At 36.1% G+C, this 20,805-nt stretch overlaps 1 protein-coding gene across 2 annotated transcripts in view; it reads left to right on the top strand.

Moving 5' to 3' along the window:
• The window catches only part of LOC123566625 (ras-specific guanine nucleotide-releasing factor 1-like), a 176,791-nt gene that overhangs the window by 133,168 nt on the left and 22,818 nt on the right, over positions 1-20,805 (top strand). For both annotated transcript variants that reach the window (XM_053549697.1, XM_045360900.2), the window contains 8 exons: positions 1,281-1,398; positions 10,697-10,863; positions 13,534-13,612; positions 15,040-15,245; positions 18,275-18,357; positions 19,186-19,261; positions 19,430-19,647; positions 20,170-20,402. In XM_053549697.1, the coding sequence (XP_053405672.1) occupies positions 1,281-1,398; positions 10,697-10,863; positions 13,534-13,612; positions 15,040-15,245; positions 18,275-18,357; positions 19,186-19,261; positions 19,430-19,647; positions 20,170-20,402 (1,180 nt within the window). The remainder of the gene's footprint in view (positions 1-1,280; positions 1,399-10,696; positions 10,864-13,533; positions 13,613-15,039; positions 15,246-18,274; positions 18,358-19,185; positions 19,262-19,429; positions 19,648-20,169; positions 20,403-20,805) is intronic.

Raw genomic sequence — 20,805 nt, 5'->3', positions numbered from 1 at the left:
TCGAAACTGGGTGACGCACCTTTAATAACTAGGTCAGTAGGTCAAATAATAAAAAAACCTTATGACCTCTCTAGAGTCCATATTTTTCATGAGATCTGTATGAAAGTTGGTCTGAATGTTCATCTTGATGATATCTAGGTCAAGTTCGAAACTGGGTCAACTGCATCAAAAACTAGGTCAGTAGGTCTAAAAATAGAAAAACCTTGTGACCTCTCTAGAGGCCATACTTGTGAATGGATCTTCACAAAATGAAAATTGGTCAGAATGTTCACCTTGATGATATGTAGGTTAACTTCGAAACTGGGTGACGCACCTTTAATAACTAGGTCAGTAGGTCAAATAATAAAAAACCTTGTGACCTCTCTAGAGGCCATATTTTTCATGGGATCTTCATGAAAGTTGGTCTGAATGTTCATCTTGATGATATCTCGGTCAGTTTTGAAACTGTGTCAAGTGCAGTCAAAAACTAGGTCAGTAGGTCTGAAAATAGAAAAACCTTGTGACCTGTCTAGAGGCCATACTTTTGAATGGATCTTCATAAAAATTGGTCAGAATGTTCACCTTGATGATATCTAGGTCAAGTTTGAAACTGGGTCACATGCCATCAATAACTAGGTCAGTAGGTCAAATAATAAAAAACCTTGTGACCTCTTTAGAGGCCATATTTTTCATGGGATCTGTATGAAAGTTGGTCTGAATGTTCATCTTGATGATATCAAGGTCAGGTTCAAAACTGGGTCACATGAGCTCAAAAACTAGGTCACTATGTCAAATAATAGAAAAAACGAAGTCATACTCAGTTCAAAACTGGGTCATTTGGGGACAGGTGAGAGATTCAGGACCATCATGGTCCTCTTGTTATTTGTTGTTTAGTTATCGAACAAAATCTTCAATGTTTATCCATGGTAAAATAGAACTGCGTAAAGTTTTTTGTACGCTATTTATAGAACTGTGTCAGATCATGCATTTTAAATTAAAGTAGTCTAGCAAGGTACAATACGGATTTTGTTTCTGCCTGTTCATATTTACTTGTGAAATACAAGCTGTATTTTTGACAGAATTTATATTGGTGTATAATTGTAAAAGTGATTTGAAGACCAGTCTCATATGTCCAGCACCAGATTGGTTGTTTCTGAGCACAGTCTCCACATCAACCAATGACAAGGTTGTATTCTTAGACTAGTCTCCAAATTCAAGATCCCATACTCCTGCGAAATGTTAAGATAATTTTCAGGTACCAAAGTTTCTGTTGTATTGTATAATTCTTGATTTTTTTTCAGATTATGCACGATGAAGTGAGTGAAACGGAGAACATACGGAAAAACTTGTCAATAGAACGTATGATTATAGAGGGTTGTGATATACTGCTAGACGTTAACCAGACTTTTGTGAGACAGGGTACGTATAGGATACATCTGTCATTTCTGGTAGTTATGTGTTGTCTTGTGTCTTGCTTTTTCTCGCCATTAATAGATAATTACTAAATCATTTCATAGATTATTCAACAAAGCAAAATAGAAGCAAATTCAGTTTGATTGAGTTATTCCCCCTCAACCAGCATTGTACTGTTGTCTGCATGTAAGAGACAACTTCTCCATGCAAATCAGTAACCTCTTTAAGGAGTGGTCTCCCCTAGAATACAATCTCCTACACAGTGGTCTCCCCTTGCAGAACAGTCTCGTATGCAGTGGTCTCCCTTTACAGTACAGATACCTCTGCCACTTGAGATTTTGACCTGTTCTATGCAAGGAATTGAAAACTTCCCTATTTAAGTCCGCAGTCTCCTATGCAGTAGTCTCCCCGTACAGTACTGTCACGGTATAGGACTTGAATATTAAAATGGGGAGAAAGTGTGAAGGCGGCCAGCTAGCTCAGTCGGTCAAGCATTGGAACGGTATTCTAAGGTCCCGGGTTAAAGTCCTGGTCTGGCTGCACATTTTTCTCACCCTGTGACAGTACAATCTCCTATACAGTGGTGTCCTCTTACATCTCCAACACAGTAGTCTCAATTTACAGTACAGTCTTCTGGGCAGTTGTCTCCCCTTACAGTAAAGCTGTTCTCTGCAAGGACGTGACAACTTCCTATATTAGTTGGCAGTCTCCTGTGCTTTGCTGCCCCCTTACAGTTCACCACAACAGCTTTATTAATATTTTAATGAAAAAATTTCAGGCTGAGGTGATTTATGAATTGAAACAATAAAATCAAAAGCAAAAAATTAATACTTGATTAATACAGTCATATGGTTTTAGTTGTAACATGGTATTTATGATGGTAGTGGTTAGTGTGGGGCTAGGGGAGATAATCTGAAAAACTTAAATAACTTGTGAAAACACGCCTTGCCTGGGCTTTAAAGCCTGCTTGGGAGTCTGTATACCCGAACTTTGTTCGCTTGAACTTAAACTTGTTTGAGTAATAGGTAGTTTGAGCTTTCAACTTTTTATGCCCCCCTGAAGGTGGGCATATTAAAATCGCACTGTCCTTGCGTGCATGCTTGCATCTGGTAAGTTCTTGTCCGGGCTGTAACTCTTCCATCCATAAAGGAATTTTGAAATAACTTGGCATAAATGTTCACCATAATGAGACGAAGTGTCATGCGCAAGACTCAGACCCCTAGCTTTTTTACGGTCAAGGTCACACTTAGAGGTCAAAGGTTAACATGGTCTGTTTCATGTCTGGTCCATAACTCTGCCATCCATGAAGGGATTTTAAAACAACTTAGGATAAATGTTTACCATAATAAGACGACTTGTTATGCGCAAGACCCAGACCCCTAGCTCCAAGGTCAAGGTCTCTTATAAGTAAAAGGTTAATGGGGTATGTTTCATGTCCGGTCCATAACTCTGCCATTCATTAAGGGATTTTGAAATTACTTGGCGTAAATGTTCCTCATAATGAGAACACTTGTCTTGAGCAAGACCAGCACCACTAGCTCCAAAGTCAAGGTCACACTTAGAGGTCAAAAGTTAACATAGTCTGTTTCTTGTCCGGTCCATAAATCTGCAATTGATGAAGGGATTTTGAAATTACATGGCTTAAATGTTCCCTATAAAAAGACGAGGTGTAGTGTGCAAAAGACCCAGACCCCTGTAGCTACAAGGTCAAGGTCACACTTAGAAGTCAAAGGTGATTCTTGTCAGGTCCACAACTCTGTCATTTATCAAGGGATTTGAAAAAAAAGTGACACAAATGTTAACCATATTGAGAAGATGTCATGCTTATGACCGAGGCCTCTTAGGTCAAGGTCACAAAATGATATGTGATTGTTTGCCCATACAACTATGGCATTCTTGGGCCTACTTGGGGGAATTTATCACCAATAGTGACAGCTCTTGTTTGGTCATTAAACCAAAATGTGTCAAACAGGTGATTAAATAATTATCCTTTTATAGCATATCCCACAAGGTGTAAAAATATGCACCATAAGGAGAGGCGACTTTCTGACATGAGCCTTTTGATGCAAATATTTGGCATGAGTCTCGTCTGTTCAAGGAAAAAGATGTGGAATGCACTGTAAAACGTCTGCTGAGATTGTTGGTTGAGTTAGAGAGTTCAATTAATCAATGTTTGCATTTTCTGGAGTTGCACAATATGCATTACGTAGGCATTTTGATGGGATTGGATGATTGGTTTAAGCAAAGAGTAGTGTTTGCATTTGATCAAACAAAAATCAACTACATTTAGAAAACTAGATGGCTAGTGGGACACCAAAACCGTATCAGGACTCGGCATCGGCGTTTCTTGGTTTTGTTATATGTTTAGATCAACTTTTCTCCTAAACTATCAAAGCTATTGCTTAAAAACTTGCAACACTTGTTCACCATCAGAAGCTGACTCTGTACAGCAAGAAACATAAATTCATCCTGCTTTTTGCAAGAAGTATTAATTAATTGCCCCTTTTAGACTTAGAAAATATCAGATTTTTTGGTTAAGTCAGAGAGCTATAAAAATAAATGTATTTTATACTTCTTTGGTTAAGTTTTGCGTTTAGGTCAACTTTTCTCCTTAACGGTCAAAGCTATTGCTTTAAAACTTGGAGCAAAGCTGACTAAGCACAGCAAGTACTGTAACTCTACATTGCTTTTTTGCAAGTATTATAGCCCCTTTTGGATTTAGAAATTCATGGGTATGACAATATTTCTGTTATACAGAGACAAAAAAATTAGATGAGCATCTGCACCCACACAGACTGGTGCTCTTGTTATGTCTCCCACCACACAGTGGTGTGGGAGACATATTGATTTACTCCAGTCTGTCTTTGTGTCCGTGTGTCTGTGTGTGTGTCTGTCACAAAGCTTGTCCGCTCTCTAAGTCGAACATTTCTCATCCGATTTTCACCAAACTTTAACAAAATGTGTTTGACCATAAGACCTCGGCCAAGTTCGATAACTAGCCAAATCGGTTTAGGCGTCTTGGAGTTATGGCCCTTGAATTACCAAAAATCGGTCTTTTTACTCTTGTCCGCACTCTAATTCGAATATTTCTCATCCAATCTTCACCAAACTTAAACAAAATGTGTTTGACCATGAGACCTCGGCCAAGTTTGATAACTAGCCAAATCGGTTTAGGCATTTTGGAGTTACACCCTTGAATTATCGAAAAATTGGCCTTTTTACTCATGTCCGCACTCTTAATCAAACATTTCTCATTCGATCTTCACCAAACTTGAACAAAATGTGTTTGACCATGAGACCTCGGCCAAGTTCGATAACTAGTCAAATCGGTCCAGGCATTTTGGAGTTACGGCCCTTGAATTATCGAAAACTTGGCCTTTTTACTCATGTCCGCACTCTAAGTCAACATTTCTCTCGATCTTCACCAAACTTGAACAAAATGTGTTTGACCATGAGACTCTGCGGCCAGTTGGATAACTAGCCAAATCGGTCCAGGCATTTTGGAGTTACGGCCCTTGAATTATCGAAAAATCGGCCTTTTTACTCTTGTCCGCACTCTAAGTCGATATACAAGCCGATCTTCACCAAACTTGAACAAAATATGTTTGACCATCAGACCTCGGCCAAGTTCGATAACTAGCCAAATCGGTCCAGGCATTTTAGAGTTACAGCCCTTGAATTACCGAAAAAATCCGTCTGTTTACTCTTGTCCGCTCTCTAAGTCGAACATTTCTCATCCGATCTTCACCAAACTTGAACAAAATGTGTTTGGCCATAAGACCTTACCCAAGTTCGATAACTAGCCAAATCCGCCCAGGCACTTTTGATTTATGGCCCTTGAATTACTGATTGGATCCACTCATCCAGACCATCTAATTGGATCCACTCGTCTAAAACATCTACAGAAACTAACATTTTTCATAGGGGCAGTTGTGGGAGACATGCGCTTTTCTCAAAAGCATCTCTAGTTTCAGCCTGATGTTTGTTCATATTTTGTTTTATTTATTGTTTTTTTGGTGTCAGTTGGTGCTCTTAATTTTATATTTTCTTTGATAATTGTGAAGTGAAAAGGGGTATCATCTAAGAAATATATATTGCTTCACGTCTGTCTGTTTGTCTATCTGTCTATCTGTAAATGTTACACATAAACTCCATATCTTTTAAGCCCCTGGATTGATTTTTAATGTTATTTCTACTCAGACACTGAGCTTAATTTTTCAAATTCAGTTACTAAATAATTAAAATTTTGTACCTAGTTCTTATACACCCAGATACAAAGAATATGGTGGCTATATTCCAGTCAAACATGTCCGTTTGTTGGTCTGTATGTCCCTCCGGCTGTCTGTCTGTCCATTTTGACCACATGATACCTCCTTAACATCAAGGATGATTGTAAACCTTGATGATGTTCAGAGCGCAAATTAAATGTCACTAGGTCCAACATCTATATCACTCTTGGATGGTAAAGGTCAAATAGCTTAATTTCATATCTGCTCTATCTCTCCTTTAGAACTGCTTGTAAGATTTTTCATAAAACTAGTATTGGTATAAAAATTATTCTTTTCATCAAGACCACATGCAAAGCACAAAAGGCAGGTCACAAGGTTCAAGGTCAATATCACACTTGGAAATCTAAAGTCAACTAGCTTAACTTTGTGTACACTCCCTACAGATGAACTTCCTTCACTCGAACTTGGATAGTTTAATGATGAACATCACCCTTGGCTTGAACTCATCATCCGGTCGGGGTAAAATCCCTTATCGTATATATTGTTTGACCACTCGAACTCAACCAACAGTCACAACAGACTGTTTTCCTTGAACAGTCATAACACTTGCAAAGTATTTATATAATTATACTTATGTTAGAAAATCGCCTCTAATTAATTGTTTCGACATTGATGGATGATAATGAGTGATAGCGCAGAATTCAAGAAAAATGAAATGTCTTGGAATGTAAAATTCTTGCATGTAAGAGAGCAATCCAGCTACCTGGATTCTGTGAAAAAATGACAACAGTAATGAAAAATAACACAACAACAACCAAAAAAAACAACACCAATTAAAATAATTCCAATTTAATTCATGGAACATGTTAAAAAGGAAGTAAAAGGCTTAGCTTAGTTATAGTGATCATAGCTTCATGTGTAAGGGGTGATGGAGACCATAATATATATATATATACCACTGTATGTAAGTGAGCTGTTTGTGAGATATATGCAACAAAAAAGATCTTGGGAAACCACTTTTTGCATCAGGGAAAAAAATCAGGGAAAAATCAGGGAATTTTTATTTAGTCATACTGGTATGGGCGTATTTATTTTCTGATACAGTTTCAACTTCAACGTTTTAATGGCCCTATAACAAAATGTATGAGTCCATGCCCTTTGTAAAGAATCTGAAAGGAAGTTTTAAAGGGACATAATTTCAAATGATAAGTATGCAACAAGCCATCTATCAACAAACTGCATTTTAGGGGGCACAGAATGCATTGATCACTTTTTAAGATTTTTGCATTCAACATGAATAGTGATAATGGCTAAAATTTTATTACTGACTATTTTATACTCTGTTTTTTTTTCCTGGCTTGTTCTTATTATATTTTAAAATAATCTTTTCATTTACAAGAGAATTAGTACACATTATCTGAGACACAAATCAAAGATGGAATAAAAGCGTATCTAAAACACCCACTCCTAATAATGTGTCACTAGCGAGTTGTTCCATTATAACATGCAGCTATTGTATAAATATAGGAGAATAGCTGATTTATCTGTTAATGGAAGCCAATATTTGAAAATTGTTCTCACAAAACATGTCTTTTCATTACTGTTAAATATTTGATATGAAATAAAAAAAATAATAAGATCTCTAGAAGTGTAATGAATGAAAGATAGTTTAAAAATAATAAGTGACGAACATCACTGCCTTAGAACTGTGTAATCAGCAGTAATAGTAATGTAAAAGAATGTGGGCAGTCAATATTGGTAATCAATAGGTGTACATAGCTTAGGCTAGCTATTGGTTTTTTTCTCAGTTCAACTGCCCTATCCTTCACATTGTATGGAAAGTATAATCAGACTGACAATTTTCTCAAATCATTTCTATAGTTTGTATTGAATATTTCATTTTCCGACCAAAATATGCCGTCTTTCATGACATGGTATTGGAAATATCGAAGGAATTTGAAATCACGGGCTTTAATGTGTTGAAAGAAATTGGTGAGTGTATGAAAACGTTAAAAGAGTAGTTTGTCTATAAGAGAATAAGGGGAATTTTAGAGTAACTTCCCTTTTCTGTGGTTAAAAGATGGCAGCAGTGCTATAATATAATCATGCTGTAAGAAAATGTGTTACTTGGGGCTCAGTATCTTTTTATTTTTAGAATCTTTATGTTTTGTGATTGACAGTGAATGATTTTGACATGCTGGTATATATTTATCTGATAATTTATTGTCAGTTTCATGGCTGTTTCGTTATTAGTTTTCTCCTATACAGGAAAATAATATGTTGTAGCAGACACAATACCTGGTAGTAGGAGTTGATATGTCTGTGACCTTTGTGCCCTCGCCTTACCTCAGTACATGCGTCTCGTGGGTCCTAAAAGGGTCTTATTCTCTTAGATGGACCATTTTTATGGGAATCCCTGACAAATTCCTCAAAATATTGTCAGTGTAAATTGTGTCAGTGTAAATTATGACAGTGTAAATTGTTAAAAGAGGCAAGGTGGTCATACTTACAATATAAAATTTGATCTTGAATTACATCTAGAGGGATGAACGCAAAAGAAGTCTTATAGTGCATATAAATAAGGAAGCACTCAGACTTCTTTCGCATTCATCCCTTGATTTTTAACAAGCTTTAATTTACAGTCAAGAGTAATTTTCAACCATATAATAGATAGTTTCCTTTATTTTCTTTTTTTTTTTTCCTGTTCAGAGTCTACAATAACTCCCTGACTCATTAAAAATGCATTAAAGTTGAACATGGATAACTAGAAAATCAAATAGAAACAAATGTTTTCACAGCAATGAAATTTTAATGATGTAAGCAATAGAGCTTTGATCATTTAATTTTCACAGTTATAATAAGGAATGGGAAATAAACACTTTTCAGGGCATGTAAATACAGGTAAAAGTCACTACTTATATATAATTTTATTACCAGCCAGAAATATTGGCAATGCTGAAACTTGTGTGCAAGGAAAGTTGACTATGCTTTAATTGAGTTGAAAGAATAATTTTTTTGATCTCAGTTTGAGTAAAAGTAGTAAATCTCTATATTCATTAAGTTTGGTAAAATTTCTGGTTAATATACTCAAGCTACACATAAACTGATATATGTCTAAAACTTAAGATTTTGAATTTAAAAGTGCATATTGAATGTATAGTATTAAAATGTGTGAATTTTGACTGTTCATGCGCTTATAGAAGTATTACAACAGTGAAATCCTACACATTATAATTATGTACATATACAAGTATGAATTAAGGCCTATTTACATTGTAGGGATAATGCCTGGTTGTTTTTTTTGCGTATCACAACATCTGCAGAATTCTGAGGGACTGGTTGGTGCCTGAGCCCTGTAGGGCGAGGGTGCCAACGTATCCCGAGGGATTCTTAAGATGTTATAACAGAAATGAACATCATCAGCCGTAACGCTATTCTAGCATAAAACGCATCAAAAACTAATAAATGAGTACATTATATATCCCTCAACGTCATTACATTTCCATGAAATGCACGAGAATGTCCGAGTTGTTTTTTACGTTGATTTAATTTCCTTTTGAATTATTTGTTTTGAGGCTCTTATATTATTATAGTTTACGCTTTGCCTGGTGACAGAACGCGCATATATAAAAAGGTATTTTAACAGCATGTGAGCGTGAGAATCTCTCTGTAAACACTACTTTTCTCTTCTGTAAAAACATGGAAAAGTGACAAGACTACCATTTTTATGCTAGAATAAAGGGTAATATTTGAAATTAAGATATTGTGAATTTGTTAATAATCATGTGGTACTTATTTTTGGAGGAATATTTGGTTGAGTCAATCCATGGAATTAAATCCCAACGAAAATGAAAGGTCTAATTCTTCTATCTTGGTAATTGGAAACCAACAATTTCGTATCACAGCAAAAAAAAGCTGTTTTGGCAGAACCAGAAAATTCTATACCTACAAAATTGAATGACTTCAAAGTTGCTGAATATTTTGAAAACGTTAAAAATCGTGAATTGTTATTATTGAAGTTGTTATTTTATTATACCCAAGTCACACACTGTACGTCATGTGGCGCAGATAGCTACATCTAGCCATGGATAGAAATGTAGTAATCTGCATCGATCTGTACCTGAGCCATACCTCAAAGTAGTAATCCGTATCAATCTGTAGCAGCACTTGGTCAAAACGTATTCGAGGCTTATCCTAAACTTGCAAGTTTCTCCAAGTTTTGAACATGCACAAAAGTTTTAGCAATCCATAGCCATTTGAGCGTGACTTTAGTCCAACTTGGTTGAAACTTATTCATCCGTAGTTAAACGTACAAAAACATAGTTATTCATACTGAAACGTACCTTGCTGTATTGATTTTTAGCTAAACGTAGTTATCCGTGGCTGCCCGTACTTAAGCATAGTTCAATGTAGTTCACTGCAGACCCGTCCACGTGCTGGGCAAGTTGCCAGGCCCAGTTAAACTATAGTACCTATTCGCGTCCTTTATTTTTTGTTCCCCATTTCTCACCATTTTTCCCGTACTAAGACCTACTGCTCAGTACTAATCAGTGTCTGCCCCAACCATAGACCAATCCCATACGCACCGTAACTCAATGCACGGACATATCCATATGTGTGACTGTAGCTTAGATAAGATATTTACTGTCAGACACAGTAGGTACCTCTATATTCTACAGGCTGCCAGAATAATGTTTTTATTTAAAAGACTTCGTTTTAAGAACTAAGTCACTGTATCTTTATTTTTTATTTATAATTACTTGTACTCACAAGTAAAAGTATCTCGTGTATTTTTAAAAAATATGATATGAATCTCAAAGAAGCCTCTTTTGACACATGTACAGGGAATCAAATGTATAAGAATATCATTTTGAATAATATATATAGGACACAGTTCACACCTCTGAGAATAGCACCGGCCTAATCGGAACTGTGTCATAAAATAATGGTGACTGGACCAAAAACTCAGAAATTATAACAACACTGGACCCATAGTACTGTTATATGTGCTTGTATACATAAATAGATCTGGTGTTGCTATTAGTTTCAGTGATATTACGAATTATATTTTGCAGGACCTTTACTGCAAGTTTTCCAGGAAAAGCCTCGTGGTAATCGTGGACGACTGCCATCTTTGACTTCATCATCAAAGAAAGAAGAGGTTCGTCAGGGGTACTTGTTCACAAATCATCTTCTGCTCACCACACGTGCAAAGGAAAATGGAAGACTTCACCTTGCAAAGGTAAGTTTCATGATCCTCTATATTGTTATATGAATAAATCTTTAACTTTTATGTTTAGGTGGAGACCCATATGAACTGTTCATCTTTTTTATGCCCCCAAAGGGAGGCATATTAGTTTTCAACTTTCCATCCGTTCGTTCTTTAGTTCGTTCGTCACAACTTTTTTTTTGCATGAAGGCACTTTACTTGCGAACCACTGCACCCAGGACCTTCAAACTTCACGTGCTGATAGTACTTATTGAGTACACGACCCCTACTGAATTTGGGGTCACCAGGTCAAAGGTCAAGGTCACAGGGGCCAATGTTAACTTCTTGCATGAAGGCACTTTACTCGCGAACCGCTGCATCCAGAACCTTCACACTTCACATGCTGATTGAGTACACGACCCCTACTGACTTTGGGGTCACCAGGTCAAAGGTCAAGGTCACAGGCGCCAAGGTTAACTTTTTGCATGAAGGCACTTTACTTACAAACCACTGCACCCAGGACCTTCAAACTTCACATGCTAATAGTACTTATTGAGTACACGACCCCTATTGACTTTGGGGTCACCAGGTCCCATAACTCTGACATGTATTTTGAGCAAATTATGCCCCCTTTTGGACTTAGAAAATTCTGGTTAAAGTTTTACATGCAAGTTACTATCTCCAAAACTAATGCAGATATTGAATTGAAACTTCACGTGTCTTCGGGGTTATAAAACTAGTTGATAGCACCAAGTCCCATAACTCTGACCTTCATTTTGGCCAAATTATGCCCCCTTTTGGACTTAGAAAATCCAGGTTAAAGTTTTGCGTGCAAGTACATACAGCTATTACTAAAAACCATATAGATTTGAAACTTATTTTTTCTTTTTCTAGATCAAATACCAACCTCACTGGGTCAAGTCCCATAACTCTGACATGTATTTTGGGCAAATTATGCCCCCTTTTGGACTTTGTTAAAGTTTTACATGCAAGTTACTATCTCCAAAACTAATGCAGATATTGAATTGAAACTTCACATGTGCCTTCGGGGTTTTAAAACTAGTTGATAGCAGCAAGTCCCATAACTCTGATATTCATTTTGGTCAAATTATGTCCCCTTTTGAACTTAAAACTCTTTTGATATTTAACCTTTTTGGGTAATATTTTCCTGCTTCTGGGACAATATTTCGAAGAGTCGAGCTTGGCTGTCTTACGGACAGCTCTTGTTTATAAATATAAAGTTACTCACAGGTTGCTTTTATTTCATAGACATATTTTCGTTTCTGTGTGCCAAGTCCAGACGTTATTCTATGTTATCTGGATTATATAATGCTATGTGATTACTTTCGCTATATCAAACATGCAGAGCTACCTTAACTAAAGTTTCTTTACTATCCTTATCAACTGTAGAGTTGAGAAAAACACTTCAGAAAAAAAAATTGCCACTGACATACAATATGGGATATGTTATTACATTGTACTACGTATTTGTGACGAAATCCATGAAAATTAGTCCCATACAAATGTAAATGATTTTACAGTGAACTTAAAAGCAAGCATTCTAGATTGTCCAGCTTACAAAAGTAAGTAAAGTATAAACTGATGCAAAATTCGAGCAGGTCATTTTTTTTTAGCTCAACTGTACGAAGTATGTGGAGAGCTATCCTACTCACCCCGGAGTCGGCATCTTTCCGCGTCCCCACCTTGGTTAAAGTTTTTTTTACACTCTTTTTTTTTTTTCTCCTTATCTCTGTAATTACTTTATGGATTTGCTTTAAACTTAAAATAGTTATACCTCATCATCACCCACATCATCTAGCCTAAGGGCCATAACTCTCACACCAATATTTCATGAATTATCCCCCCTTTTTACTGAGCATTTCAGGTTAAAGTTATGACGCAGGGTTCATAATTGTTGCACAAATTTTTCATGAATTATTGCCCCCATTTTACACAGAATTGCAGGTTAAAGTTTTGGTGCATTTTCACTCTATCTCTGTCATTACTAAATGGATTTAATTCAGACTTAGAAACAATTGTTCATCATCATCACTACATCATATGGTACAAGGGCCATAACTCTGGCATCAATTTTTCATTGATTATTCCCCCTTTTGACTTACAATTTCAGGTTAAAGTAATTTGATGCACTTTCACTCTGTCTCAGTTATTATAAACTAAATGGATTTGATTCTAACTTAAAACAGTTGTTCCACCTTATCACCCACATCATTTTACACAAAATGAATAACTCTGGCACCAATTTTTCATGAATTATACCCTCTTTATAATTTAAGCATTTTCACTATATCTCAGTTATTACTACATGGATTTGATTCAAACTTGAAGTAGTAATCTTCCACATTATCACACACATCATATGACACAAGGTACATAACTCTTGTACCAAAATGTAATGAATTATGCCCCTTTTTGCTTAGAATTATACTTATTTAGTGTTTTGATACACTTTATCTTTATCTCTCTTATTACTTAATATTTTTGACACAGACTCAAGCTATTATGCAAGATCTTCATCTACCATTGGAGTCATTAAACACTCCAGTGGCAGCTCCAGCTTCTCAGATGTGCCCAGTTTCACTATAATCAAGCATTGAAATAGTCAAGCGTGCTGTCTCCTGTGACAGCTCTTGCTTTAATTTGCCTCCAAGACACTAAAAATAATCATAATTTTCATTCCAGAACTGTGGAAAAATTCCTTTGGCTGACTGCACAATAATTGAAGACCCAAGTTCAGATATCTTTTACTTTGATGAAGACAGTAAGTAGAGCATAACACATCCGTTTTATAGTAACTTATGCCATATTCCATCTGTTTTACAGTAAATAATGTAACACCTCATCCATTTTATAGTAAATATTGCATTACATTTTCCAGTAAATATTACATACATTTTCCAGTAAATATTGCATTACATTTTCCAGTAAATATTGCATTACACCATCCGCTTTACAGTAAATAATTCATTACACCATCCGTTTTACAGTAAATAAATCATTACACCATCCATTTTACAGTAAATAATTCATTACACCATCTGTTAATAATTCATTACACCATCCATTTTACAGTAAATATTTCATTACACCATCCGTTAATAATTCATTACACCATCCATTTTACAGTAAATAATTCATTACACCATCTGTTAATAATTCATTACACCATCCATTTTACAGTAAATATTGCATTACACCATCCATTTTACAATAAATATTGCATTACACCATTCATTTTACAGTAAGTAATGCATAATACAATCCATTTTACAGTAAATATTGCATTACACCATCCATTTTACAGAATATAACTCATTACACCATCCGTTAATAATTCGTTACACCATCCATTTTACAGTAAATAATTCATTACACCATCTGTTAATAATTCATTACACCATCCATTTTACAGTAAATATTGCATTACACCATCCCATCCATTTTACAGTAAGTAATGCATTACACCATCCATTTTACAGTAAGTAATGCATTACACCATCCATTTTACAGTAAGTAATGCATTATACAATCCATTTTACAGTAAATATTGCATTACACCATCCATTTTACAGTAAGTAATGCATTATACAATCCATTTTACAGTAAATATTGCATTACACCATCGATTTTACAGAATATAACTCATTACAGAAATTTTAGTAAGTTATAGTATTAGTCAAGTGACAAGTGTTTCCTTCAAATGAATGATATTTCATTTAAATGTATATAGGGTCATCTGTAACATAAAAAATTATATTCTTTCAATATACTAGTAATCAGATTTGTAAGTAAATTCCTAGGATCCTAACAAGGATTCACTGAAGAAAAGTTTTGGACCTTCATGACTAGGCACTTAAAATCACTCACTTGAAATCATTTGCCCATTTTAACCACTGTGGGTGTGAAACACTACTTTGGATGTAGAATTCTAAAATGCTACTTTAATATAAAATTCTGAAACACAGCTTAGGATTTATAACTCTTTCATGTGAGGAATCTGTTCAGCTAAGTTTTTGAAAGGTGAAAAGTTCTATCAAGGTCCATGTCATGCCTTATATAATGCCTGTAGAGGCACAAGCTGTAAAGTTGCCAAATAAACAAAACTGTGTCTGTGATTTAAAAAAAAAATCTTATGTGTGTTTCACATGTTATACAAAGTCATTGTAGGGCTTTAATGCTTTTCTTCAGCAACATCGTTGGATTCTGTTTCAAGTGCAGCAAGTTCATCTTCACAGAGTACTTTATTACCGCTACAAACTGGTGAGAAACAAGTGGACTACAATGGTCTTGACTTCCGACTAATTGTTGATTCTAAGAGTGGTCCACAGATCACAATAATACTTGTAGCATCTACACACATAGAGAAAGCAGCTTGGTGTAGTGACATCGGTCAGGTACGCTATACAGTTAAACTTTGTTCCCTCAAACTTGACGCGAGAGACAAAATTTGTTTGAGTTACCAGTAGTCCGAGCCATTGACCAATATACATTGCATAGGTATTTTGAGGGACCTGAAGATGAGTTCGAGTGGAGGATGGTATTTGAATTATCTGAGTTTAAGAGAATAAAGTTCAACTATATGTAATTATTTCATGGGACATTGGGTTTGTCTTCACTGTCAGTCTGTCCATCTTTCCCTCTGCATCTAGTGTTGGCACTTCCTATCAGAACGCATTCACCGGATTTCATTCTGTCTCCCCCCACTGGTACGTCACACATCATTTCTGATCAATAACTGGAGAACCATTTGACCTATAACCTTCAAACTTCATAGGATGGTAGGGCTGCTGGAGTAGATGACCTCTATTGTTTTGGGGTCACTCTGTTAAAGGTCAATTTCACAGGGGCCTGAACATTGAAAACCATTCCCGATCAATAACTTGAAAACCACTTGACCCAGAATGTTAAAAAATACATAGGATGATTGGATATCCAGAGTAGATGACCCAAATTGATTTTGGGGTCACTCTATAAATGGTCAAGGTCACAGGGGCCTGCACATGAAAAACCATTTCCAGTCAGTAACTTGAGAACCACTTGATCTAGAATGTTGAAACTTTATAGGATGATTGGTCATGCAGAGAAGATGACCAATATTGACTTTGGGGTCACTCTGTTAAAGGTCAAGGTCACAGGGACCTGAACATTGAAAACCGTTTTCGATTAATAAGTTAAATTTAAAAATCACTTGACCCAAATGTTAAAACTTCAAAGGATGATTGGACATCCAGAGTAAATGACCCCAATTGATTTTGGGGTCACTCTATTAAAGGTCAAATCACAGGGGCCTGAACATGAAAAACCATTTTCGGACAGTAACTTGAGAACCACTTGACCCAGAATGTTCAAACTTCATAGGATGATTGGTCATGCAGAGTAGATGACCCCTATCGATTTTGGGTCACTCTGTTAAAGGTCAAGGTTACAGGGGCCTGAACATGTAAAACTGTTTTCGATCAGTAACTTGAGAACCACTTGACCCAGAATGTTACTTTATAGGATGCTTGGACATGCAGAGTAGATGACCCCTATTGATTTTGGTTCACTCTATTAAAGGTCAAGGTGACAGAAGCCTGGTCATGTAAAATCATTTCCGGACAGTAACTTGAGAACCACTTGACCCAGAATGTTGAAACTTCATAGGATGATTTGATATACAGAGTAGATGACCCCTATTGATTTTGGGGTCAGTCTTTTAAAGGTCAAGGGTACAGACAGAAAATGAAAATCCATTTCTGGTCAATAACTTGAGAACCATTTGACCTAGAACCTTCAAACTTCATGGGGTGATAGGACTTACAGAGTAAATGCATGGCCTCTATTGTTTTTGGGGTCACTCAATCAAAGGTCAAGGTCACAGGGGGCTGAACATAGAAAACTCTTTCCATTCAATAACTTGAGAACCACTTGATCCAGAATGTTGAAATTTAATAGAATGATTGGATATGCAGAGTTGATGGCCCCTATTGATTTTGGGGTCACTTGATTAAAGGTCAAGGTCACAGGAACCTGAACAATAACTTGAGAACCACTAGGCCCAGAATGTTGAAACTTGGTGGGATCACTGGACATGCCAAGTAGATGATCTCTATTGCAGCCAATCATCAGTGTCTCTTTGACTTTCACTCCTGTCCCCTATTGACTTCTTGCCTGTATGACTATGCATTTTTTTGCAGCGATATGGCCCTTTCAAGGTATTGTTTGAATAAGTATTTAAGCTTTTGTCATGATTTGAAAGACGAAATTGATTGGAATGATCTAGTTGAGCATATAAGGTGTTTTATGGTTTAGAATTTTAATTTTTCAGGGTAATGGCTCTTTGGCCCTTTGATTCTTTTTAACTCAACAGAACCATAGGTTCAGGTTAAGCCATTGGTATATGTGCGGATAATACGGTTGTCTTCTTCCGGCATCAACAGTTTTTCTGTCATTCTCAGCTGTCAGAGTTTTGACAATTTCTTTTGTTTGCTTGGTGAGAGTGTGCACTCATAATTACTGGCAGGAGTGGATTTAGCCAATCAATGTTCACTATAATTATTGTGCATGCCAAAATGAAGATTCAGACGATATCTTAGCAGCATACTTTTGCACAATGAATTTAGACGATATTTTATGATGGCGATTAGTAAAAATAAATTCTTCTGATCATATGTTAAAAAATTTATCTAAAGAAATTGAAAATTGCATATACGTTGGCGTCGATATTGAAAAGGACCCAGTCACACTTTTAACTGTTAATTTTGATTGGTTCATGAACATTTGCCGTTAAATGTAACAGTTGCTGATTGGCTGAAATTTTTTACCTGTAAAGAAACCAAACTAAAAAATTGGCAAAATGCGCCATGAGTTTCAACTAGGGAACTGTGGTTAACCTCTGGTATGAGAGAATGTTTTACTGTGTACACACTACTGCAACAAAATCTCTGGGTCATCTGATTCAGAAGCTAGGTCATAATCATCTACCTAAATATAGAAATTAGAATGTTTACTTTAAATCAAATCTTGGTGAATTAGAAATGGGGTCATCTGGGATCAAAAACCAGGTTGCTAGGTCAGAGTATAGGAAATCCTTGTTAACAATGTATAAGCATAATATACTTCCTGATCTGAAAGCTGTAAAGGATGTTTGTCATGAAGAATTCTAAATCTAGTTTAAAGCAAGGTCATCTGGGGTCAAAAACTAGGGCTCAGTGTCATTTAAAACTGTGTTAATACTCCAGAGGCCACATGTAATGCCTGAACTACATGGAATCTGGTGAAAATATGTTGTTGTTTACAGTGGTGAAAATACTGTCTGCATTATTACATTTGTAAAGTGTTCAACATTTGTACTAAGGTCAGAAATTGGAAATGCAATATCATAGATGCTATTGATTATGTGACACATAAATCACTAGACAGTGTATGTTTTTATGTTTTACAGTGTATAGAGAATCTACATTACAGTGACCTGTTAAATAGCTCCATGAGTGAGTCATCTTCTGTTACCATGCCGCAGTCAGTGAGGTAGGTTCCATCTTCTGTGGCTTAGAGGTTTATGTCTCAAACATAGATGCTCTTACAGGCTTAGAAATCAAAGTCTTTGGCTGATCAGCTTGGTCTTGCCTTGGGTTCTAGACTCTGGGCCAGGGATAACAGGGTCTGCTAATGCAGACAGATGTGCTTCATGGAAAATGCTTTTTATCTCAGGCTAATAAGTTGGTCTGCAACGTCAGTTTCTTATTCCAAGTGTGCATGCATTATGCAGGTTAGTTTGGAAATAGAAATTTAAAAGGGAGGTCTATCAATGAGGTTAGTTATTAGTTAGTAAAGAATCAGTAATTAATATGGATTAAGGCTGGACTCTTGGATATGGTTTATATGAGGTTTATAGGATTGAAAATGTTGCTTAAAAATAATTGAATATAATAACAAGACTATGGAAGACGATTACAAACTAAATAAATAAGACTATGGAGGACAGTATGGGACATTATTACATAACGTAAACACATAAGATGAACTACGGGCAACGTATACTTGACTGCCTTTACTGATCCAGCGTATGACCATAATTGTGAAAGTATGACCAAAGACACAAGAAAACAAACTAACTATGGCATAATGACTAGTTTTCACTGTATTTTATTTCAATGACGTTACGGCCTCACGGTCTTTATCAAAATGATAAAATTTCAAGTTACTCTCTACATCATGGTGGTTTTTCAATACAACAACAATTGAAATACAAAGCTGGCAACACTAAAGATTTACTGTTAACTTATTTCTCTTGTAGCTTTTATTATAATAATCATATGGCTATGATGTCATATATGATATATTTTGCATTGCCAGGTCAGATCCTAAATTGTTCCGAGATGATGTGGATATCAAATTCAGCCGAACTCTCAATTCCTGCAAAGTTCCACAGGTACAGTAACTATATTCAGGTTGTCCATTTCATTTTATAATTATATCCAAGTGAACTAACCTTATATGTATACTTATGGAACTGTTTCCACTTTCATTCCTCAATAATGTCTTTTTGTGCATTTTGTTGAAAAAAGTTTGTTTTATTTTTCTATTTTGAAAATTTCAGATTCGGCATGGCAGTGTTGAACGGTTGCTTGAGAGGCTGACAGATTTACGATTTCTCAGTATCGACTTCCTCAATACGTTCCTGCTCACATATCGTGTGTTCACCACGGGTCAGAAGGTGTTAGAGGCACTGAAGAAAGTCTACAGAAGTCCAGAGGGAATCGGCTCGAGTAGCCTTGATTCGGACATACTGCAAAATGCCGAAGCCCCTTCAGACAAGTAAGAAATTTAAATCATGTCTTTTTATGAGTTGTCAGAGTTAAGGATACTTTGGGTGAGCTGTGAATAGCTGACTCGTGAAGAAGCCATTAGGCAGACTTTACGAAGTGGTTCTGTGCCACAGTGCCCACTTTCGCCTGAAAAAACGCAGGGGCACCTTGGGTCTTCCTCCACTATCAGAAGCTGAAAAGTCACCACATAAGATAAAAAAATGTCAGTGTCACTCAAGACCTAACAGAACAGAAATAATCTGCATTGCACCTATGTATATATTTATGGAAAAAAGAAGCACCGTCATTTTATATAGTGGAAATAAATCCAGTACAAAAATTTTCTGGTTTGAATTTAAAGTCATACCTGATACCTATTTTGCATAAATTTGATCAATCGGTTTGTCTCTACAAAACAGGCAGTTTTTTTATAAGTAAATTGAAGAGAATAATTATCAGGGGTTAGTTTTTTGCGGGGTAGAAAATGGCTTATTAAAGTGGTCAAAATTCAATGTAATTGTATATTTTCCAGAACTGTCCTGAACGCTGAAATGTTAGGAAGTGCATTGCAACAGTTTACGAAGGACCCGCCCACAGAGGATAATAAAAATGTTATCAAGCCGCGTGTTGAGAAATTAGATCGTGTACGCAGAATAAGCACAGGTTGTATGAAGGTTGAAGTGTCATGTAGTGACTCTGGTGCCAGTACGTCCACAGACTCTGAACAACGAATAAGCACAACTAAACATGTCGACTTTATGAAAAGTATGTATGATTACCTTTCTAACAGATAATTTATTTTATTATTTTAAGAATTAATCAAGAAGTTGGTAATTTGAATGTTGGGATTACACATGTGTTTTCGTGTTATAACATCTGCAGAATCCTGAGGGATTGGTTTGTGCCCGTGTCAGAGAGGTTGAGGGTATCAACGTATCCCGAGGGATTCTGTAGGTTATGTAACAGGAAATGAACAAATTATGCTAAGACTATTCTAGCATAAAATGTGCAAAAAGCTAAAAAAATTATAAACTGTTTTAATAATGTCATTAAATGTCTGGAAGATGCACAGGAATGTCAGCATTGTTTTATCTTATTGACATCATTTCCTTTTGAATTATTTGTTATGGAGCTGTAATATGTTTACGCTTCACCAAGGAGTGCATAC

Source organism: Mercenaria mercenaria, chromosome 8, assembly GCF_021730395.1.
Source record: "Mercenaria mercenaria strain notata chromosome 8, MADL_Memer_1, whole genome shotgun sequence".
Taxonomy (NCBI): Eukaryota; Metazoa; Mollusca; class Bivalvia; order Venerida; family Veneridae; genus Mercenaria; species Mercenaria mercenaria.
This window is presented reverse-complemented; position numbering and strand designations above follow the sequence as displayed.